Source organism: Oreochromis aureus, linkage group 12, assembly GCF_013358895.1.
Source record: "Oreochromis aureus strain Israel breed Guangdong linkage group 12, ZZ_aureus, whole genome shotgun sequence".
Lineage (NCBI taxonomy): Eukaryota > Metazoa > Chordata > Actinopteri > Cichliformes > Cichlidae > Oreochromis > Oreochromis aureus.
In genome coordinates this window covers 14,730,757-14,756,152 of record NC_052953.1, presented here as the reverse complement: position 1 = coordinate 14,756,152, position 25,396 = coordinate 14,730,757, and the positions used below count along the sequence as shown (strand labels likewise).

General features: G+C 39.9%; 1 protein-coding gene across 2 annotated transcripts in view; it reads right to left on the bottom strand.

The window, feature by feature from the left end:
- Nucleotides 1-3,466: 3,466 nt before the first annotated feature.
- efna5b (ephrin-A5b) overlaps nucleotides 3,467-25,396 on the bottom strand; it is a 101,456-nt gene continuing 79,526 nt past the window's right edge. Inside the window, exons 2-5 of one of the 2 annotated variants that reach the window (XM_031727364.2) lie at nucleotides 22,508-22,800; nucleotides 9,913-9,978; nucleotides 9,484-9,564; nucleotides 3,467-7,948 (exon numbers count right to left, since the gene is read on the bottom strand). In XM_031727364.2, the coding sequence (XP_031583224.1) occupies nucleotides 7,824-7,948; nucleotides 9,484-9,564; nucleotides 9,913-9,978; nucleotides 22,508-22,800 (565 nt within the window). In that variant the 3' untranslated portion in view covers nucleotides 3,467-7,823. The remainder of the gene's footprint in view (nucleotides 7,949-9,483; nucleotides 9,565-9,912; nucleotides 9,979-22,507; nucleotides 22,801-25,396) is intronic. The other variant, XM_031727365.2, reaches the window with a different exon arrangement.

Here is a 25,396-nt window from a genome sequence, read left to right as displayed (position 1 = left end):
TGAATTAAGAATCAGATTAAAGTTATGGCAAGCTTTATGAATAATGCAGCCAGCATTTATTTCCCAGGAAGTCAACTGTAAAACATAGTCTTCTTGCCAAGTCTCTCTGCTCTCTGTACTCTCTACATTTCATCCACATCAGTAATGATGGATGGCAATTTAAAGTAAACTAATTAAACCCGAAAAGGAAAATGAATTGTGACGATATTTCATCCCATCAACATCATAATTGTGCAAGTGTCAGACTTTTTCTAGCCATCAAAAAATTAAAAGCATAAATCAAAGGTTATAGAGCCAAAAAAAAGGAGATTGGGTTTGAAAGTTATTGTTTTAACAGGATGACAAAATCATTAGAATCAAATTTATGACCCTGGGGCAAAGACTTCTATGATTCTAGTATTGACTTGTCAGTGTAATATCCCTGTCACTTTTGCCTCATTCATTCAGTCTGCACACAGGAAATACTCTCATTTCATACTCTCACACTGAGTGGAAAGGGCTGATCAGAAGACAAAAACCTTATCCTCTTTGGGAAATCTCATAGCAGATTCCTACAAATATACTAGGCAATATATGAACAGAAGATATTTTTCTTTTTGATATCTACAATCCAAATTGGCTGTGATGGTTAAATTCTGCAACTGGGAAAATAACAAAATAATCACTAAAGTCTATTGAGTTAACAGTACTTTTAAACCCCACTGTCACTACTGAAAAACAACACTTTTAATAGATGTCACTGAAAAATCTGCACTTTGTGACGACAGAATATGCGTGGTTTTTTTTTTTTTCTTTAGTGAAACCGTTTGACACTTGACAAACTAATTTGTTTTGCTGTGACAAGTTTAGTGCATCCGTTTGTTTCACAGCAATTAAAGCCGCCCACTGGTCATGCTACTTCAAGTGTTTCGTTAGTTACTGCACACTGTTCATACATCTGGGTTGCATTATTTTTTCTCACAGCCCTGTGTGAAATTAGCTGTCATTTCAAAAGAGAAAAAATCTTAATATCTACATGTGCGATCACTTACTGTAACACATTAGACATGGTGTGAAAGACTGTGTGAACACTTGCTGTTTTCATAGCTCTTCATAGCATCTGGCTGTCTAAAGACAGCATTGAAAACAATCTGAGTTTCACAGAGGAATAACATTTTGCTTCCAACATTTGAAAATGCAGATACGTGCATAGATAGAAACCTGATCCCTTAAACATATAGCCAGTCAAACATGTGATCCCTGATGCAAGTACTCACCTTCTAACATTACCTTTTTCTCTGTTTTATCTCCCTTTAAGTTGACATTTTCTGCTAGCATCACATCTTCCCATAATCCTCCTCTGGATAGGCTGTAGCCCCTCATCTCTTAGCCCTGAAGGTCAACATGTGAGGGGCATAAGCAAAAGAAAATGACCTGCATCAAACACAATGTAGTGGCTCCTATCTGAGGTGGGGGATACCCCTGTAGAAAGATAGGCAGATAGGCCATCTTTAGAAGCTACATGCTCTTTGTAACAAAGCAATTTTACCTGATTGTTAACAGGATGTTCTTTTCTAGTATTTATCCTGAGAGAAGAAGAAATCAATCTTAAGCTAAAAAAATATTTCTTAAATAAAAGAAGTGTGAGAAATTCATATTTCTTTGAGGAACTGACTCTTTAAGTACATAAAAAACACAATTTGATGGGTATGATCAAACACAGATAAGATTTTTCAGCCCTTTTGGAAACATTTTGTGCTGTTATGATTGATCTTCTGCAAAACAACCTACTGAAAGATATTTCTTTCTACTTTATTTTTGATTTCTCTTGCTGTTTTTATATTTTCTTCCTAAATATATTCTTAAAACATGTCAAAGCTGTCATAAGTCATAACTTCTGACCTTGAATTCTTCTCCAACTTTCTAAATAACACTGTGACATTCCACAGTGTGACTGAGACTCTGAAATGTATTCTGCTTATCAGTTATTTTTGGCACAAGCAGCCACCCCCCCCAACTCCCTCTCAATAAATATGGGGTTGACTAAGTTGATATGCCTTGGAGGCATTTTAAATATTCCCCCCAAAAAATATCTATTCATAAAGCGGGGCGACGTAATTGGGTGATTTATGACCTTTTCACACCACTGAAGCGATTAACTGAAGACATCATTCAGAGCTGTCAGTCAAACGGATTGTTCACATGGAAACGAAACACCATGCAGCCAATAAGTGAGCCAGCTGACTTGAGAATGATGCCTTCAAAAGCCTTTCATTGAAGTGGCCTCTTCAGGACTGTCAGTCGAGCTGTTATTGTGTTAAGCTAAAACTTGTATCAGAAAGCTACACTGGTGAAAAGAAAAATGAGATCAAAGGTGCAGGTAGATCAGTGTGCCTTCTTGCATTCACGTGGCTATCTCAAGGGTGGCATGGTTTCTATTGAAGACCGTCTCTTCCCACTGCTCGCCACTCATTCACTGCTGGTCACAGATGTTGAGTATGTTCACAGCTTAATAGTACATGTGGGATGCATCTTCACATAAAGCAATCATTTTCCCAAATTTAATGATCAGGCTCAGTGATTTGCCTTTATTGGTCTTCCTAGAGACACACACCTGCATCTCTAGAGCCTTCTTTGGTAATAACAGCAGGAAGAACAACTTGACACTAATTGGCTCATCATGTCAAGTGTGTTCATGCATAACGCATTTTTTTTTCTACTGATGCTTTAAAAAAAAAAAAAGTACCAAAATTGTGAGAAGATTATCTTCCATAGAACTGCATCCGATCTTTTGTAGCAATGCATTTTATGCTATGGTGCTTTTAAATACTGACGACAAACTGGCAGCGCAACTTTTCATCCTGTTATTATTTAATTTTATTTTTTTTTATCTAGTTCAATGCTGCTGTTTAGCCTATATTTATAGTCTATAAAGTCAGATTTCACTGAACTTCATAACATTGCTGAAATCCAACTGGCATATTAGAGGGCCTTTCCCCTCGTTTGGTCCTCAGGGCTTGCCGACTCTCAGTCTAATTAACAGAGATAATGGAAGGTGAAGCTAAATGGCGCTGATGGGGTCCAGCAGAAGGTTATTAGGTGTCCTCATTAGTGCCCGACTGCAGTGAAAGGAGGTTTAAGGTCTTATTCTGATCCTGATGGATAGTGTTCCTCTTTGCCTGTCTTTACAGAGTGTGATTTTACTGCACAGACAGCTAGGCAGGGGCACAGATAGGGAGAAACCTAAAGAGAAGTGTGTGTGTGCGCGCTGATGACATTCAATTTGGCACATAATGAGACATGATTTTGCCCGAGTGTCAGAGGAGTATGTTCATTTTCTCTATTAGTTACAGTAGGAATGTTTACTGCAGTAAACAACCCTAATACAGTACTTCTTAATACACCATGATCGCGTACATTTAAATTAAGTTTTCATACCTTTGTAAAAGGAGTTTTAAAAAAAAATAGAAAAACAGTAGCACAGTCAGCAAAGCAATGGATTTCTGTTTTATTGTAGTACTCATAGTAGCTCAGACATGTGTATATACAAATACAGATCATTTTTTGTCCATTTTTAATTTTTGTTTATATAATGTAAAAGAGCAGGTTGGAAACTTTCCCCACTGATGGCAAAGTGGGAGCTGAGTTCAGAGGTGAAGGAAGAAAGATAGCAGGTGGTGCGGTGGTGTGGGGGGGGGTTATACAAGTACAAGAAGAATGAGACATAAAATGAAGAAGTGGCTCATCAGCAAGAGGCGAGCTGAGAACCCACGGAACCTGGATCGATGATGGGCTTTACCCCGCTAACAATCTGGTTTTGGATTGGTAGAAGGGGGTGGGCTAATCCTTGAACTGTGCCCGGGACCAATGTCTACCGTAGTGACAAGTGATTTAGGGTTGTTAAAAAGGGAGAGAAAGTGAAGGGCCCCGTTGTAGTCTCTTCGACGCCAGCAGCTGTTCCGTGTAAAAGCACAATGGCAGAAAGCGTCTTGTACACAGACCGGGCTGCCAGGGCAGAGGCTGAAGGGCTAAGGCATGGGAAACACTCTTTGCTGCCAAAGAGGGTTGCCGCTTCCCATTCACTGCAGCAACAGCAAATGAGACATGCACACACCAAACTTACAGGTCGCACACATTTTTTTTTCTTTTCTTTTTCTTTTTTTTTTTTTTTTTACTGAAAAACATCCACACCGATGTATACACTCCCAAACACCTCCTCTTGGGAGAGCAGAAAGTGAATGACTAGTCAGAGAAGACAGAGTGCAGCTACATGGGATGACTTCAGTAGATGGATACAGAGAGTCATTCTTATTAAAAAAAACTTAAAGTTGCTTTTGAACTACAAAATGACTGACCCCACTGTAACCTCACAAAAATGATATTTGTTATGTACATTTGCGTAACTACACAGTTTAATGACAGCACTCAAATGGGGATGCAAAAAAAACCAAAAAAGAAATCGCACAACATGAACATGAAAATCTAATACATCGTAAAGGAAAAGAAAATAACAGCAGAAGAAAACTTTTTTTTTTTTCCAAATGATTTTTTTTAAACATGTCATCAAGTTCATGCGCATGCCACATAATGAAACTGGTGAGATCCTTCTTTTTAAAAAGCCAACAGTCCAGTTATGGCTGATCTTTGAGCTGACCAACATGCTTTCAAACACTGAAGGCAAAAAAAAGTACAAATAGGCCACCCATTAAGTCCCAAATGTTTCTTATCAAGGCAGGATCCTGACATGAAGACGTGGTGGTTGGTGACTGGTTTGAAACATGTAAGAGATGAGCCTCCTGTTGGCTAAAGTCCAGCCTGCTGTTCACCGATACGTGTTCAGCGCCCACAGGTTTCCACTGTGTATTAGCTCAAAGTTTCATTAGGCATTGAGTATCAAAACACACAATGCATCGTTTGAGGACAGTACACACTCCGCAAAACCCCGAGATAATATGGTATTTGTTTGTTTGTTTTTTAGAAAAGACATAAGAACCAAATTAATACTTTAATATCAAACACTATTTACATCAAGAAGTTTTCCTAATAATAATAGTCATAATCATCATCATCATCATCATAACAATAATAATTATACAGATTTAACAATGATGTATCTCATTTTTTTCTTTTGTCCTCCAGAAAGGTACAAAACGGATACTAACCTAACACTACATGTTTTATGGTTGACTACCTCAGGATACACAGTATCCAGTATATAAGTTGATCCTCATTTCCCAGGTTAAGGTGTGTACAGAATAAATCATGACAATGATAGCAATAATGACAAATACCATTGGTAATTAAGTAATTAATAAGAGTACAATTGAAGCTGGTTTCCGATAAAAGTCTATTGTTAATCTGCTCGCAAGCATCCATTTTGAATCATATGCAGTGCTCATTCCCTGTGGTGTTATCCTGAAAATTAGTACCTCATTAAATGGCGTGTCTCCTGTCACCCCTCATAGCCGAGCTGCTATTCCACTGTAATAGCATTGTTACCATAACCCCCCAAAAAAACTAATGGCAAAAGGCAAAGGCAGTCTTTTTAGGAATAAAGACAGAAAAAGGCAGCCACAAAGCAAAACCATTACCATGTGCCTTTGAGACTGAATGTTACTGAACATACGTTTGTCAGAGAAGGTGTTTGTTCCAGTAGTGTTGAATGGATTCTTTTATTTTTTGTCACTTTGTTTGGATTTTTACTTTTTAGGCACTCTAGTCACACTACCTTCAGCTACTTCTCATGTCTTTCCATCTCTGTGTGTGTGTGTGTGTGTGTGTTTCTCTCACTTTAATTCTTTCTGTCTCCTTCACTCACCAATTCTCTCAAACTGCAAGGTCATTGGTGCTTTAAAACCCCCCACGGCGGAAATCTACCTCCCCCCGAGACCCCCCAGGCCTTCCAGCATCTATTTTTAATACCAGAAATAACTCCCCTTGCCACAACATGGGGTCCACATGCCTGTCATTTTGAACCTCATTAAAGAGTCACTTAAGCCAGTAACACAAGAAGCCGAAGGTGGACATGCAATTGCTCCTGTGCTCCTTTTCTTACTATTTTTCTACATTTCTGAATCCATATTTCAAGACCAATTGGTGCCGTTTCTCGTGCAATAACCCGGCTCTGAAGGGAAGTCAGTTGCAGCACGTTTTCTGTGTGTTCAGACTTCTTTTAAAAGTAAGAAATAAGTCAATCTTAAAAGAAAAAGAAAAAAAAGACATAAAAGCTTTTTTATGCTAACTCACCATGTGCATCTGTGGGAGTTGAAGGAAGCGGAATATCATTATGTCACAGCGAATTCCTTTAAATTTAAGTGCTAACACAAACCTGGCCAGACTAAATAGAGCGGTGCGTCGCCTAGAATTTAATGGATTTTGTTGTTGTTATTCACACGGCAAACACAAGCTATGCATTAGCTAATGCAACGAGCTGGCTCTAAAAAACATCTCACTTTTACGTAAATCTACTGTATGAGTCAAAGCTACGGTTACACTTATGGGACAGGGATCCAAGGAAAAGTATGGCACTATTAATGGAAATGTCTTTTCAAACAGTTTCCCACGATTTCTTTCATAGTTCTTATTTAGCTTGATGTCACACAGTACAAAAGTCCTAAAGTTTTAGAATCTGTATTATTATAGAGATGTAAAAAATAAAGCTGCAAATCATTTTCAAACAATTTTTTAACAGTCAATAGAGGGGGGGCAGCTGTGGATGCAAATGTTTATGGGAGTGTTAATATTGACTAATTCTCAAACTGAATAGAGAGAAGAAATTGCTGCCTAGCTCAGTAAACATTGTATAAAATGACTGTGACCGCTGCTGTGAAATTGTGTGATCAACTTTGAGAAGGTATTGATTTTTGATCCCGATATCCGCCGAAACAAAAAAATGTCTGGTGAGAAAGTTTCAATTTAGTCGCTTTGTTAGCCAGAGCGATGCTTTATTGAGCAGACTTTCATGGTTTTTACCTGTATTAACTCAAAGATTCGCTAAACCTTTTAAGTAGCTTATCCAAAGTATACAAACACTCTATTTTCAAGGGAAATCGGAGATTGAATGACAAATAATCTTCAGACCATCTTTGAACCAAGATTGTCTGAAGACCTGTTGGGTTAAGGTGCATACCAGGCATTTAATTTTCAGTGCTCAGGTTTATCGTCTTGCTTCTGCTTGAAACTTCACACTTCTTTTCTTACTTAATTGAAAATAACTCTAGACGAACAGAGATGCAAAAATCTTTTTTTTTTCTTTTAATGACCCAGCAGAACAATCAAAATATATTCTGAAAGGCTTCTTGAGAGGTCTCAGGATTATTTGTTTGCGTATGTACAGTCATTTCTAAGACCTAGCATCTTCACTGTCCTACTATGTAAAACTGGCTACTGTATATCAACTCTACTCCTGCTTAATGCTGATGTGAATATTTTTTGTATTTGACTCTGCGGTACTGTACTGTCGTGTGTGATGTAAAGTGTGTGTATATGTGTATGTCTAAACAGCGTTGCCATGACAGAAACATAATGTAAAGGGATGTCAAAAGTCACGGGAAAGTAAGAATCACTATGTGTCAAACAGGATTTGGCATCTTAGTTGAAGGTTTAAGGGGGGAAACTGTTTCTCCCGCTTCTAACATCAACTTTTTTTTTTTTTTTCACTCACAGACGGAGAAAGACCACTTAAATATTTTTTTTTTCTGAAAAAAATAGAGGGTTCCTTGAGAAGCCTGCTTTTATGCCCAAACAAGCAAATGCAATCCACCCAAATCCCACCCCCTACCCTGCAGCCTTGGGCAGGTTCAGGCCACGCTAGGTGTAAATGACCTCCGGGACAGAGGGAGGCGCTATAAAGTGGAGAGTGCTGCTAAGCAGATCAGCATCGAAGCCAGAAGCGGACTTGTTTTCTGGAGGCGTGGCACATCATTTGTTTCACTTCGTGAAGGCTCAGCCGGTTCATGGCTGGTATCGTCTAAAGGATTTAAAGAAAAGAAGAAGAAATAGAAGTGAATTTTATGGTAAATGCAGATTTCTCTTAACAGTGCATCATACACACAAAAGCTTATTCATTGAGCGCATTCTCAAATACACTCCCGGGCCAAAAAAAGTCACAATCATCACTGCCTAAAGGTGGTCCAAGAAAATATGAAGAGTGTGTGACTTTTTTGTGTGTGTCCTGGGCAGTGCATTCACATTTGTAATGTGAGAATATTTCTTATTTACCAATAATACTTTTCAGCAGTTAGTGAAAAGCATAGATGTTTGGGTTTGTGCCATAAAGTCTGAGTTGCCATATGAACTTCAGTTGCTATATAATGTTTCTACTCTCAATGTCAGAAACATTTTTGAATTCATCTCCCAGGTGAGCTGCCCCCTGTGTTTTTCTGGCAGTGGCATCAGTATCTGTGAGCAGCCATGTGCCCACCGCACCATGGGAAAGGAGCTGAACCATGCACAGCAAAGGACAGATAGACAGAACAGAGGACTGGACAGTTACATAACTATACAAAGTTGTGTTTGTGTGTCTGTGTGTGTGTGGTAGAAATTGGGCAGGGACAGGGCGACAACAGATGACGGATGAATGTTTTCATGCTTCTCCTTTGGAAGGCATAACAGGGAAATGAGCCAAAAGAAGCTTGGAAGATGAGAGCCAGTCATTGAGGATGCAGGCAGGGTTTTAAGACGGGCAAAGGGGGGAGAAGCAGATGGGTATCAAACATGCCCTAGGATGTAGCATTGCTCTGCCTGGACTTGTGTGTTTTGTGTCCCATTTAGGTATCATAATATCTTATCTTCACGGTGAAGACATTTCAGAATGCAGCAGATCTTATTTTCAAATGACAGAATCCATTTTTTGTGATCAATGATCATATCACTGTATATATCTATATAAATAAAAAATATAGACAGTGGGGTAGTCTTTTTGTTATTTCAGACCTTGCGGTGAGCTGGTGCTGGGAATGAGACAACAGCATGTGGGTGATGTGGAGTGTTTCAGTTCAGAGACTGGGTTAGGCTGATATATGAAGACATAAAACTGCTGTGCGTTCTGAGCACAGAAAATAATCAATGCTGTGCTACAGAGCCAACAGCAAGTCAGTCAAGAGTAAAGAAAAAGATTAAAATTTGCCAAATGTATAGCTACTGTGCGGCTGTGCCTACTGCATTCATATTATTTAATGGTTTTTATGGTTTTTAATACTGACGTTCTTAGTTAAAATACAGGCAGAAAAAGTTTAGTAAGCATAAAGATTGCATGTTGTGGCATTGACCACAACATGCAATTGGGAATATTACATGAGCAGCATTTTACATAATGTATGTAGCAGCAGTAACGTGACACCACTTTGATATTCTGGAGAAGAAGCAGCTTAAAAGAAGCATTACACAGAGATAGGCCAGGGCAGATCAGCATCATAAAAGAAAGAGGCACAGAAAAAGGTACACATATACAGAAAGCTGGAACTCATACAGAAGTGAATCAAAAAAGCAGGAAGCCATACTAACCTCGTGGTTCTAATGTATTGTCTACTTTGTCGTTTACATCAAAAACGCGGTCATGTACACCTATAGTTTTCACACAGCTGTCTATAACAGAAAATAGGGAGAATGAGAAATCATTAGAGGTATGTGCCAAATAGGTTAGTGACATTTGTAGCCCCCAACCCCCCCAAGCCCTCAAAATAAACATCTCAAGCAACAAAGCTCATGGCAACATTCAGATTATTTCATTTGATGTGAATGTCTATCATCATTTTCATGTTTTCAATTTTTTTTTTTTAGCAAATCAAGCAGTGCTGTGATAAGTGAAAGAGCTATGTTCAACAGTGAGCTTAAGGTAGTGAGGTAACCAGACAGAGGACATAAAGTGCTTTGATTTTCACTCCAACCGGCTACTTCAAGAAGCTCGGTTACAAAGCCTTGTGTTGCACTTACTTGCTGGTCGGACGAAAACTTTGAGCTTCAAGCAGGTTTTTTTCCCATTTTCAGCAACAGTGGAGGCTGGAAAAAATAGACACAGGTAAAAGATGGTGCTTTCAATACTATATAGCATCAGATATATACAATGCAACTGTGTATTTTATCTATTCACACTCACAGCCAATTTAAAATCACCAATTAACCTAGCCCCCTGCATGTCTTTAGACTGTGGGAGAAAGTTGGAGAGAACCCCTGCAGACACGGGGGGGAATGCAATTTCCAGCACTAACCACCGCAACACCTTGCCATCCATTAATGATTGTGTTATGAATATATTTATTTTCCCGTAGACAACAACTAGAAGTGAGGTAATTTATTAAGAAAAAAACAAACCTTAATAGTTCGTTTTGACTCGTAAGTGGATTTTATGGCATTAGCTGTGGTTCTTGAGGGATTACAGCTGGAAAGTATTTACAGATGTGCTGGAGAAATCACTCTAGGGAAAGTGGAGTGCTTTGCTCGCAGTTTAATTGTACCATTTTGAGATTCAAAAGCTGGCACTAGCTCAATGTGGGATCAACATAATTGCCATCATTTAACCTGGTTAAAGACTCAAGCAGATACTTTAAATGTACACATTTATACATATTCCTATAGAAACACATCAATCTTCTTTCAGGAGCGCAAAGTTCACACAGCGAGGATGTACAGTATGTGCTACATGTGTGGATGGTTTGCGGTTGCTGTCAGGAAATGGATCCCTTCCTGTCAAGTCCACGGGGTGTGAATCTCTCAGCATTAGCTACCATGGTGGTTGTATCACATCCCCTAAAAATATCTCAAAGGGAGCGTGTGCAAAAGCGTGTGTGTGTGGTTGACCACTAATGGCGTTGTGTTGAGGCACCAGGTGCTGTCTCCTGTAGACGAGGATAGGGGTCAAACACATGTCAGCTGAAGTCTAGTGGGTGAGTACTGCATGCATCCATCATGGTAAGATAACATGTAATAGTTCAGCAATAAATTTTATTGTCTGGGGTCAGAGCAGAAAAAAGAAAAGTCGGCTTTTGCCACTATTGTGATACATTTATGCTATTTACTAGTTCTTCTTTCTATTATCCCCTTCAGCTCCAGTGAGACCATATTGTCCACTAAGGTGTCTTTTCGCATTATTTTATGTTTTCTGTGGATCAGTCTGATGCAGTGAAGCCAGGATTCAATTTCAAAATCGCTTTCCTCCTTTCCCCCCTTTCCAAGCACTATCACTGTCTTTTCTGCATACCCTCTTAAATAACTTTTTTTTATTATTCTTTAAACCGCCGTATCTGAAGAATATTTTTCATTTAAAAAAAGTCTCTGTACACATTGCTCCAATGAATGCGCTAGCATCCATTTTTTCTGAAGGTGGTGGAAAAAAAGCCGTGAGCCGTCCCTGAAGCCGGGAAATGTTTTCATTAAGAGAATTATTTCTAATGACTTTCCATCTGATCTGACCCGTTCTTTTCTTCCATTTGCACGCTCTCGTCTCCTGAGTCACCCTAAAATCCTGACGACAGTCTTCTTATCAAAAACACGCCGCATACTCATCCGCCTTCTGTGCAGCTCATCAGGATTTCTCTCTCCCTTTTGATTTTTAACCTCAGCGTTACCAATTTAATGTTGTCACTTCATCAACTGTTACCCGCATCTCCGTCATATATCACTGTACAGGAGAGGTGACCTGAGATCAGACACCATTTTTCACAGCTCAGTTCATATTCAGCAGATGCAGAAGGGAAGAGGGAAGAGAGAGAAAGAGAAAGCGAGGACCTTATTATTTCGGTGTGGAGGCAGCCGATGAACGCTAATGAACCTTGGCCGACGTCGCTCACCCACTCAGTCACATACACACACCAGCACCCACGCAATTTATGTCACTCTTCTTATTGCTGCACTTCTTTATCCTCTCATTCTCAGTGTGCGCACATATGCGCCCAAACAGCCGCACACCATCTCCAGATGTTTTATCTTCATCACTGTTGTGGGCAGAGTTGAGTCACAGCCATCGACACTAGCCACTTAACAAAGGCAGCTGATCATGAGAGAAGTATGGCCCTGATGAAAACAGCAAAGAGCATGTGGGCATCTCTGTCATGCTGGCATTTTGCGAAGCTGTTGGGATGTTCATTGACTTGGCTAGAACATGATATCTGCCTCTTACGCAATAGAAATAATGCATGAGTAATTAAAGTAGGTTTTTTGACTAATATTATGAATATAGAATATGACCACCTAGATTATTTCAAGAGTTGGTTAAATTAGTGCTCCGATCATCTGTGCACTGCACAGAAATGTACATTTTTGTCTACATCGTAAAGACTGAGCTTTGGCTTTGCATTCTCTTTTCAGTAGCAGCTCGTAATGCTCGCTATTTGATGAGGATTCTGCCACCTGGGCACAAACTGTCCACACCAGTGCCTGCTTATTTTAGATTAACAAGCTGCTGAGGGCCAGCTTATTGTTCTTGTAGGCTGTAACATCAACACCTGCTATTCTGGCTCCCTTCAGGCCCACAATCCAACTATCAATCCATCCAGCCTAAGCAAGTGGCTGCTTTGAAGGACAGAGGCCCTAGATGTCCCAAGATGGGATTGGTGAGAGGGAGGTCGGGTTACTCCTCCGTGCCCTGTCCCCTAGCTGGTAATGGCCGGTTCCCTCAGTACACTGCATTATGCATCAGCATTAAGGCAAATGGAATGAAGCAGAATCCAATTACAGAAGAACAAACAGGTGGGCTCAGTGCGGCTTAGGAGCAGTATTGTTTCAATCACAGCCCAAGCCAAGCTTTATTGTAACTGAAATTTTATCTACAAAACACATTTCCTATGTCTTTCACTGGAAGATTACATTCCAGACATGACGAATAACCAATAAATATCTCGAAAGAAAGCTAAAAGCAAAGTTGTCTAAATACAGAAGCTAAAATTGACATAGCATATGGGTTATCCATCATCTAGCAGGTGAAATGGGGGGAGGGGGGAACACTGCAGGGGGAGTTTTGTTTGTCATTTTGTAAACATCAAATCTGTGTCATCTGAGCTTTTCTCATAGCCACTGAACATTTTAAACATTTGGGTGTTTGCCAGTATCAGCACAGCCACAAAGCCTAATGCAGTCGGGCAGTCTTTAACTAATTTTTACTGAAAAAGTTTCCTCTTTTCACCCGTATGTTTAAGTTTGCTGTGTTTGTAGTGGTCAATTCCACACACAAAAAAAAAATCCACTGAACCTACTTAACCCAGATGTCCACCAAAGCTAATCATGCTGTCACAACAAACTGTCAGCATTTTATAGAACAGCGTTACGCAGAAGGGCATTCCTTCGGTTTCAGTTACAAAAGTCAAACCTTGCATAGACTTGTACAGGATCATGTGAACGTGTAACATGAATAGCATGATGTTAGCGTGCCTGTAGCCTGTGTCAAGTCTCCAGCTGGTTTTAATAATGGTGCTCCATTCCTTAGATCACTGCTTATTTGTTGGATGGGAGGGGTTAAACTGGAAAGTCTGTAATGTTGTGTCCAGCTCCGAGCATTCCTCATTAGCTAATTCCTCAAGCTCAGAGAAAAACAGCCCGTTGGCTTTGTCTTTCATTTAGTAGGATTACCCATGTGAATTACCCCATACAAGCTTTGAGTGTATGTCCAAAAGTTCAGGATTCTGAATTTACATAAAATTGTGTACAGGGGAGAAGAAGCGGTGAGAAACGAAAAGCTTTACTTTCTAAAAACTATATGCCAGCATCTATACGTTTCTTTTATACAACCTCCTTCCCAGAAATCTTCTATTCCGAGACCAGAAATTACTTGTGGCATCTATTAGCTTTCACTGAAAAAAGAACAATGTTGGACTAAATAAACAAAAGAAAACTTTTAATTCAAGAGACTTGCTTTATTTATTTATTATTTTAGAGAGAATGCTTGCATGACCCCTCTAATAAGAAATATGAACTGTTTCATTGTTCAGAATAATCTCTTCGTTGCAAACAACAGCGCACACTTGACTGTATGAAACACCTGTTCAATAAAGTGTCCATATGCACTGACATACACATAATGGCTAAATGTTCCTCAGAAATTATCCTCCCACATCTTATAAAGCAGCAGACTTAAAATGACAAAAATGTATCTATTTACAGGCTTAAAAGAAAAAAACAGGCTGTGAATGTGTATGTGTGTTTGCCATTTTACACAGAATCTGTATGTGTGTGTAAGAAGATGGAAGAGACTATCGACTGAAGAGGCCCATTAACCAGATGCTACTACAGCGAACACACAATGGGAGGGAATGAGGGAGCTGAGGAGCAGTAAAAGAGGAGGGTTTGGATTCATGCATCAGAGGGAACATAAACTTCTCCCCCTGGTGATAGCTGGCCTTTTGCTCCTTCCTTGTATATTTCAATCGTTGGCAAAAGTGCACCAAAGTCATTCCTTTTGCCACTTGTGCAATTGGGACAAGGTCACAAGCCATGAGGAAAACACTGAGAGAAATATAAGTTGAGAAGGGGAAGTTAGATGCAATCAATAACGCCTAATTGTACAGTGCGACGCTTTCCTCATACTACTGAATGTCAAAGCACTTGTGTAAGGATACAATTATTTCCTTGTCAAAGTGCATCCAGCATCATAATTTTGTGGAAGACCACATAATGACGCTCTTACAAATTACTCTTGTCGTCTTGAAAATGAAAAGCGAGTGATTGAAAGTCTGAAAACCCTTCAATTTCATCAACCAATTCATGTCTTTGCACTCAAATTACAATAAAATTGATGATTTATTAATCTATGGTGGAGTTCGGCGTTTTAAGGCAGTTACAGAATAATAAGTCTGTGCATAATAATGGTTCATTACTGCACTTAGTGTCTCACGTAGAATCATAATATTATTGTTATGGCCCAAGTACCCACCCACTGAATAAACGAGCAAAATTGTGAGGCTCTGTGTGTGCGCGCGAGTGTACAGTAATGTGTGCGCTGTAACAACGGAAGAATAAAGGAGAAAAATAAACAAGAATTAACCAATTAAACTCAGTGGCTTGCAGATTAATACTGTGCTGTGCCACACAATGGTTATAGATGTTTAGGTTTTTATGCATCACGCAGTTAAAAACTATCCTGAGCAACATGCAGAGCAACGAGTCCTGCAGTAGATACCGTGGCGATAAAGAGCCCTCAGCTCAACATTATCATTTCAGTCTAGGATTACGTGAGGAAACAGAAGCAAGGGAGGCAGCCTTAGTGGGAGTTAAGCAAACCCAATTTGCTTTTAGCAAAACTTTTGCACAGTACTATATCTGTTAATGGTTTAATGGCCAGGGATAGAATGTCCTTGACTTTGGGATTGTGAATCATAATCAGTTCCTGAAGATGGCTGTTAGGTGCATGAATCATAATAGGTTGAGAGGAGCCGTGTGCACTTTGATTCACAGCCCTCGCCTGCCCTATTTTTCCACTGATCTCTTGGCTTTTCACAGCCACTCTGTTTTCTGGCAGGCGTTGTGATGACTACTTTAGGGGCGGTCAAACTCGGATAACTTGATTAGAGACTTTTCTATCTCGCCTTGCTTTCTCTGGGCTGTCAACAAGTATGCCATGAGTTCACTCATGGTCTATTATTAACCAAATCTGGCCAACAGGCTAGCTAACTGACTGACTGTTTTCAATTTATTTTTCAAAAATGGATGCCTGAAGTTCCAGTGAGCTTGTCATGACCAAAACCAGTTTATTTTTGCGTTATTGGATCTCATCCAAAACATGTGCAGGCTTGTTTCCACGACTGGAAAAAAAAACACGAAAAGAAAAGCCATTTTTCATTATTCTGTCACAAATTTAAATTGGGTGTTTCAAAATATTTTTTGACTGAGTTAAGATTTTGAGACAGTCATCCAAAACTTCAACTTAGCTCTGCCTGGCACTCTTTTTCCCATAGAACCCAGCACATTGAATTGACACGTTTACCAATGTGTTTGATACACAGAGAACACCTAGGATGACTTCAGTCGTGGACAAGAAGACAGAAAAAAACATTTATTTATGTATGTTTTTGGTGTGGCTCTAGCTCAGGAGGTGGAGCAGGTCATCTACTTATTGGAATGTTGGTGGTTCGATTCCTGGCCACTTCCTTTGAAAGAAATATCTTGTATAAGACACTGAACCCTATTTGCTCTCATCAGAGTGTGAATATTGGGTAGAAAGGGCTTAGGAAATGCTGGTGTGAATGAGGCATGTTCTATAAAGTGCTCCCAGTGCTAAAGTGCTATATAAGAATCAGTCCCTTTACTTTTAACCATGGTTTTGGAGACCAAATCATTCCACAGTCTCTTATTAGTAGTCATTTAGTTTTTGAATACTCAAAATATGTATTAACCACTTAGATTCAAAAATGTTTGCATTTGTTAGGAAAAATTAGATTAATTGTTTTGACACAAACCTATGCATTTGTGTCTGTGGCGTGCATTCTGGGAGGCAAAAACACTTAGCTTATCTAGTGCCAAAGAGGCACAGGGAGGACACTTAATTAAAAAAGCAGTGCCATTGGCAGCTGCTAAGTACAAGCTCAAAAAAAAAAAAAAAAAAAAAAAAAAAAAAAAATCCCTGAATCTGAACTGACTCCTGCAGAAAAGCCGTCGACTTCTGTCTTCTTTGTAAATCTGGGACTTCTAATAAATGTGCTGGTGGTCATTGTGGAAATCGTGGCTCTGTTATTAAGATTTAAAGTATTATAGGACAAATGTTGTGTGATTTGTGGCTTTTTTTTTTTATTTATTTTTTTTCACTGAGGTTATTTGAAAGATGATTTGCCTCCTGTTCTCACATAAAGTTTCATCAAACATGCAGTCCCACTGAGTTTGTACTTGAGCAGGTATTCTAACAAGACCCTTGGTGGAAGGCCCTGGCTTCAAACTAATAACATATGACTCTATTATGCTTCTAACAGGCTGAAATGCACACAGCTTTGTGACAGCACACCTTCCCATGTCCACGTTTATATGTCTGTGTCTATAGTGGGGAGTACTGTATTAAACCCAAAGGAGAGGATTAGATATAAAAGAGAGACAATAAATGATATAGTAACCAGGGGAGATAGTGGTGGAATGTACGTCCATCTATCAGGATTATAATAATGCATTCCAGACAGTGTGGATCCGGGTGCCTGTTATGTGTATCTGTCCATGTTTATTTATGCAAAATGTGGATGAGTGTGTATACATTTGTGCAAGTGCCGTGTTACTCCGTGTTGTCAGATTATTTCTGAATGCCAATGACAGCCCTGATTTTTCATTTGAATTGATGATGCCGTCCATATGCAGGATACCTCCTTGTACCACAAATGGAACTGAGTTGACTCTTTATCATTATTAGCAACTCTTCCATAGCCCCGGAAAAACACAGAGCACATACGCCACCCCCGCCTTTATTTCATTTTTGCCATTAATGCCATTTTTCTGTGGCTGCCATTTCCTGCTCTGTCTCTGCTTCTCTCTCCTTTCCAGAGTGGCTTGAAGGATCATGGCGCATCACAGGATTTATGGTCAATGGCGAGACAGCTACAGTCCACGTCTTGAAGAATCTGTTAAAGCTTTGTGTGCATGTAGCAGTCCAGAAAAGCTGAAATATGTCTTATGAGATTTTGCGAAAAAGCCTTATAAATATCAAATGTTTTCTCTTGTTTTTTTAAGCTCGCTATTTATGATCAGTCTTGGCTTTGTGTTGCATTAGCATTTCGGCCTCCAGGCATCTGGAGACTGATTGAAACTTTGCTAAATGTTTTTCATTTTGTAATACAGCATGGATATAATCGCCACCGCAGTCTGGGTTTTGATAACGCATTAAACAAGTGTTCATTTGATATCATGCACAGACTTTCCAAAGGACTGTTCGTTTCTGTAATAACCACAAGATAAGACACAAAGATATTATTGATTGTGCGTTCTGTGAGAAGCAGTTCCAGTCTATGAAGGCAAGCAAGTCAAATGGCAAGAAAATCTCTTTTTAACCACCAGTCTGCCACTGCATTGTTACTCCAAGTAGTTTCCTTTTTCTCACAAATCTTGCCTAATAAACATCATAACTCTGCTCGCTCGTTTCTTGCGGTGAGGTGCCACCGATATTGGATATCTGCCCTTTTTGATTAAAAACTCTCTGATACACGATTGTGGATTGTGTCCATATTAGAAAATTGTGCTTGCATCAGCATTCAGCGAGATGGGTTCCACTTAAACCAAGACTGCTCTGTGAACTGTGACCCAAGAAGGGCTCCCACTGTCCAGGCTTATCCCAGCTGTCATTCACGGAGGCAGACACTTGCAGAATACTGCATTTTGCTGAACTGCTTATGTGACCAACATTGGGATAATACCCATCCTGCATCTTACTGAACCTGTTAAACATTTATTATTATTTGTTCATTCTGTTTTGCATTGACTTGTACACTAAGATAAGGCTCCTGACCAACTCTTGTTTTCTTACGTCTTTAATTAACTGCCTCAAATGGAGAAAAACAGGATGACACAAACTAAAATGAAGAATTATGACCTCTATTTTAGTGAATTCCCTCTGTCCTTCCAGCGTTGATTAAGCGCTTTCTGTTCTCGAAGCAGATGACAGCAGAACCCTGTCTCCTCTCTCTAATTTTATCAGAGATGCAACAAATCAACCTTCGACCTGCATCAAACTCACAGGGCGAAAACACCATTAACGGGCCTTTTCTCTGCAGGAATATGATTTGACATCTTAATTTTCATCTACAAACAAGATAGCAAATCAATCACGTCGCTGAGGGCAAATTTTTCATCCCCTAGTCCCTCCGGTCATTTGGCTACAGAAAGTTAATAGAGAAAGGAAAAGATTAATATTCTGATACTGTATGTCAGCACTGTTTACATATAAGGCCTCTGTTGTGTATGGAGACAGACACTGCTTACTCAAAATGAGTACAAATCTGAAGAATATTGATTGTGAACGCATTTTTTTTTAATCTAGGGTGCATGATAAACTATTACGTCTCAAGTACATGAGCCCTTTCACAGTATTGCTTACCTCAGCTTGTGTGTTCATGGATAGTGACCTTTGCCTTGGGACACACTGACATTTCAGTTGAGAGCGGTTATGCAGCATAGCCAGCTTCAGTGGGTAATGATGCCTAAGATTTTCTCTGTTGGCTATGCCACGCTATACATTTACACAGCAGTCTAACTATGGAGAATAGCAGGTTTTTTTTACTTTAAATGGTAAATTTATATATTTATTGGAATAAATATATAAATAAATGAGTGAAATCATGTTTGAATTTTGGATGTTTTGTTTTGTTTGTTTTGCTTTTTGAAATTAAACTGTGCCAATTTTCCCCATAGTGTGACAACTAACAACTAGCTAAAAAAGCCAGATGTACTGCGTGTTCACGTTCCACATGAATCCCACATGAATCAACTTTTTCATGCTTCAAAATAAATCACAAAATTTTGGCACAGCCAGTACTTAGGTGTTCCTAAGAAGATGCAGCACGAGCCAGAGTTTAATTAGTGTTTACTCGCGGTTGCACAGAATTTGACAGCAGTCTTTTTCTCTCTTTTTCATCATTAGCAACAATAATGAGACTGGATATTGTCACAAGGTAGCTGGCTAAATCCTGTCATAATAACAGTCAAGTTAAATATCAGCAAGATTGTTTCATAGCTGAATAAGCATTCACATCTCAGAAATTATAGGACGTAATATCATCGTTATCATTAAAAAGAGCTAAACTGTGTATTCACTTCATTAAATAAGAATGATGGCATTAGACATTGACAAAGTACTGCAACTGTAACACTGAAAATATTCCTGCAGAAGGCTTAGTAACACACTGGAACAATGAAACCATACAAGAGTATTTGTGATTTCATGTGAAAATGGCAGGCACACCGAATGTGCTCACAGATTCCCATTCATGAAAAGGTGAGTAGGAAAGATGGTTGAGAATATGCATGTTTTCAGGTGTTTACTTAAAACACTACAAACCCAAGAAAACCAGGTTTATTTATTTAAGTGCACATTCACTGGATATTTTTGTAATGTAGTCCCCGAAATGTGAGCAAACACTCCATCTGCAAGCAAGATTGGTTTAAGGAGGATGGATGTGTTTCTTCCTGTTTATATTGCAAAAAGGTTTTGTAAACACATTAGTCAAAACAACCTGAGCTGATAGGTATGTTTGTAACACAGGGAATTCAAGCTATGAAAAACTGATTATTTTTATTGCTTATTTGTGTCACTTTGCCAAATTTTAGACACAGAGGGTTAAAGGGAAAATAAATATTTTCCCCATACGTTTGAATGGAGTTAGAGGATTATCTGTAAAACACACGGCAGGCAAAACTCGGCCAGCATCTGGACAAAGTTCAGTGTTTTTGAATAGACAAGGCTTGCAAGCATAGAGCACATGAGGGAAATATGCCTGAAAAGCTGACCTCACTTCAAGGTGCCTGTAAAATATTGCAGTCGATGCCCTGGTGCTGATGTGCAAACAAGAAAAGAGACTCCCAGTTACTGCAGCATTTAGTATTTTATTCAGTATTTGAGGGGGAAAACTGTATGTTAAGGTAAAATGCAATCCCTGAGAACATTGCAGTGATTAAGTTATATAGTTACAATTTAATTTTGTTACTTTTTTAGTTTTTCCTGAGTTAGAAATTTGTATTTATCACAACTATATATATATATATCTGAAAGGAAAAGGTTGCGTATTTTTGTGCGCTGGGGTATTAAGAAGATTCCCCGCACGGTGATCACACTGATGATGATGATAATGACAGTGACAGAAGCTGCCACAGATGAATTGTAAAGATGTAAAAATGTGACTAGCTCTCCCTCTCTCCATATCCCTTCTTCAGCTTTACATCCCGTCTCCTAAAGAGACTGTCCAATCCATTAGCGGCCATCTCCCCTGCTTCCTGTGGACATTCAGGCTGGACACAATGACAGTGGGAAATCACATGTCAGATGACTTCATGGTAGATGACTTTAATATCCGCCACACTAGCCAGTGAGTATATACGCTGAAATCATTCAATAGCCAATGAAGCCGCGGGCCACTAAACCAATATGGCGTGCTATAGCAGAATGGATGTGTTCCATGGAAGCCCTGTCGGTCGCAGTGTAATTTAATCCAGCCCTTAGGACAAGCATCTCTCAACAGAAATGGAAAAAAAAATTTGCAAAAAGAGACTTGAGGGAGTGGATGAATTTTATAACCCTACACTAACCCCTATCAACTCTCCCAAGTTTGGAGACCCCCCCTCCCTCCTGATTTAGTATGAGTGTCAGTGTGAACTGGCTATAAAAGAAAAGGAAAATCTGGTTACATTTAACAGATAAATGGCCAAAAACCTGATTGTTGAAAGGCTTCGGGGAAAGATGGAGGCTATTTATTTCATAGACAAGCTTGAGACTGACAGCACCTATTTAGCACGGAAACAATAGCAAACATTAGTGAGATACAGTTATGTTGTTTTTTTTCCCCTCCCTCCCTTTCTTCTTTTCTTTTTACTCCCATCCCTAAGAGCGAAACACGTGAAAGGAATAAAGCACACAAGTGTCGGTTAGCTGTCGGGTTAACCGCTTCATAAAAGCTTGCCAATTTAGAAAACAGATCGCGGTGTATAGGTAGAGTTCAGCTGTGCTCCTAAGTCATCTTTGGGAGATGAAAACAAAAGGACATGGGATTGTGACAGCTGCGCCGAGCTCCATTTAAGCCACAGGCCGACAATTACGGAAAACCTCTTTTTTAACCTTTCTTTAACCAAGAAAAGTGACTATACAAGTGTATAACTCGTGTTCTGTCCATGTGCATATATTACTGTAGAGGAAGGACTCGTGCCATTCAGTTCCCCTATTACCTTACTTTGATAAAGGCTCATTTCCCAGGGGCCTCAACTTCAGATGAAGTCAGTTCGGCTCAGTTCTTATGCCAAGAAGCAGACAACTTAACATCTAACACAAGCTACACAGAAGAAGAATATAACACAGAGAGCAGGGCACTCCTTTTTGAAAGATACAGTATTGTGAAGCAGGAGAAGTGAGCTATAACTTTCAGACTGTCTCAATTTAACTCCCCTATGAATTCCATTGCCATTTTAGGGAAGAGTTTTCTGTGGTTGACGAGAGCAGTGTGAAAAGCTTGGCTGAAAGCAGAGCATGAAAGCATCTACTCGGATCACTGTAATGCCACCCTCAAAGCTCTGCAGCAAAGTTGAGAAAACATAGTTGGGAAATAGCGGCTCTCTCGTGCTGTTGTAGTAGTAGATAAACAGTGGGTCAGGAAAGGGCCTTCCAGGTATGTTATTCCTGTTGAATTACATTTTTTTGGATTCATATTTTTTCTGTGGATGCTTGGGTTGTTTTTTTTTGTTTTTTGAAAATAACAGCTCTTGGAAGTATCACACGACAGCACAGTATTAATATTAATGCGACATTAATATGTAAAACAGCCTAAATCTTGTATTAGTAGTGCCATTTCTTGTTATTTCACTGCTGTTTCTTCTACAGTGTATTGTAGATGTGATGCACAGCATATACTCATTCAGAGCAGTTACTCACAGATGTAGTAGTATTCTCTGCCCGGTCTGAACTCAAAGCCCAAGGAGAAGGGAGTGAAGAGCTGGAACTTCTCTGAAAACTTAAGTGGCCCGTTCGGAGAGTGCGGCCTGTTGCATTCCCAGCGTTTAAAGCCTTTGGCGGTGTGGTCACACGTGCTATAGCCATCATAGTTGACCATGTAGAGGACGTAGCGCTCTGTCCGTTCCTCAGGCACTGTGTCTTCATAGTGAGGACAGTAGACGTCAAGGTAGTCGTTTATGCACACATCGATGTGGTAATCCCCACGGTGGAACCTGGTTGGGAAAAAAAAGAGGAGGCAGCAAAAGGTTAACCTTCAAAATTATTTTCAGTGCAAACCTAGTTTTGAATGATTTATGTGAACACGCTGCATCTCGCAGCACTCTTCCAGTATTTGGTGAAAATTTGCATGCACCAACACTCTCATCCTCTAGCATCAATAAATCTGAGTGGGTTGGTTTATCTATAAATCTCTCTCTGTAACAAATATTTACTTGTGCATATGCCTTCTGAATGGTAGCAAAATGAAGTATCCAACTTTGAAAAAAGATGTTTACAGGAACACAGTTTTCAGGTCTTTTGGGACAAAAAATGCATCTGCTTTAGGATTTTTGTACAGTAAAAAAAAAAAAAAAAAAAAAAAAGAGTAGAAATGGTCACAGAGATATAGGATGGCAGGGTGGTTCAGCCAGTAAATGTCAGTGATTGGAAAAATACAGGGCCAGGCTGTCTCTGAGGGCTGTGCAGTGAGGCATTTTTACAGCAGCAATGATCTAGAACAGGCCACGCAGGGTCAGAGGGCTTCAATACATACAGGGAGATTCATCAAAAGGCCACACACTGTCACAGGCTAGCACTAACATACACACAATCTCACCGCCGTCTCTGCTGCCCAACGCACAGCCCTCTCATCTGTGGAATTTTCACATCCTCCAAAATCAGAGAGCATTTTCTGCATTGTGAGTGCTCTCGTTGACCCCTGGTGGAGTGACCCTGACCTCTGGGTCATGAGGGGGTTTGGAGAGAAAATGCCAAACACCTGTAAGCTTGCTAGGGATGCCCCAATTAGGCACACGCACACACTTGAAGCAGAACAAGAGTGATAATGTGAACCGCAGAGTTGACAATTCCTACGCAGCTGGCGTGACTGACTCGCTTCACAGAGAAACCAGGTGGCGGAGGCGAGGCCCTGGTTAAATGTCGCGGGAGCACAACCTTACAAGAGTTTGGATCAAACTTATAATTAAAAAATCGCATCTGCTGTCTATGGGAAGAACTCTTCAAGCCCCACAACAGGCAAGAAGCGTACGACAGGACAAATTCATTTTATATAAGAATTTTTAGGCTTAGATTTAACACACCGAAGCAGCATAGTGACCTTTTATCATTCAGTATTTTCTTTTCATGTCCATTAAGTATTGTGTATTTCTAAAGAAACAAAAACTGCATGTCTCTTTGTATATGGCAAATAGGCAGTTAGAATGAACAAGGTCATATTAATAATAACAAAAATTCTAACCCATGGTGTAAAATACCATAATACTGCCTTTAAAGGATGCTGAAACCGTGCTGCACAATTGTATAAAAATCTCTCTCGTCTCCTTTTCCCCTTTGACTCTCTTTCCGCCCACTTATTTGATTTCTCATTTCAAAACTACAGCTCTATTGTTCTGCCTCTAAAGAATGAAGCTCCTACAATCAAACACATGTATTGAAATCCTGCTTGGCTCGCATCAGTCTACAGTTTATCTGGTCACTCTGCAGAGAATAACAATCACAATGAAAACCAGGCGCCATATTCTGAAGATCAAATAGCCATTTTAGCAAAAAATCTGGTTTTGGGGCTTTTTAGTTGTTACTTTCTTAATGTTGGTGTAATGGAACAATTATTGCTACGATTGAGCAACAATACTGAACCAAGCCATTTCTCATTACCGCGATCATGTGTGTCCTCTGGCTCTGCGCGGAATATGTGTGTGCATGTGTGTATATTTGAGTATGAGCTAGCATGAAATGTTGTTCTTCTGTGTTTACCCGAGTAGGGTAAATATCAGCGTGAGGGTGTTTACAACCAAGGCATGGAGCAACTCATCTGTAACATTTCATTTAAAACATGTCTGTGGAGGTCCAGGAAGAGCCATGCATCTCTCGCGCTGCTTTAAAATGTCACTGCGTTAATGGTCAAATTCTCCTGGTCGCTCCTCCCAGCTTATGTGTACATTCTGTGAGTGTGTGAGCAGGAGCGAGAAAGAGTATTAGAGAGGGAGCCTGTATGCGTGCGTGCGCGTGTGTGTGTGTGTGTGATGTTTCAGCTGCCCTTCTCTCCCTGCCTCAGCAGTCAGAATAGTGGCTTGTGGCCCTGACTGCAAATGAAGCAGAGGATGTTTGGGTGAGTGAGCACATAAAAAGGGACAGGACAGGCATTTGTAACATGTAACCTACTCAGTCACACACCCACCCACCCACATACACACTCACACACACACACACACACACACACACACACACACACACACACACACACACACACACACACACACATATATGTATATGAAACAAGCACAAAACTAGTACAAACCCTCACACACATGCACACCCATTAGAAACAGGCACACACATACATTAGGTTTGTGTTATCAGATGAGCGAGCACCCTGGCACATTGGCAAAGGAACAGCAGTGAGACAGCCAGAAGCTGCTAATGGCACCGAGTGAGAAAGAGACCGAGGGTGAGAAACAGACAGGGAGGCAGAGACAGAAAGGACCTGGTTCCAAAAGAGGGTGAGGGAATACAAAAAAGAGACAGCAAGACTGAATGCTGCAGATAGCACTGCCAGGCTCCTGGTGAATCCACATCTTTGCAGGAGTTACT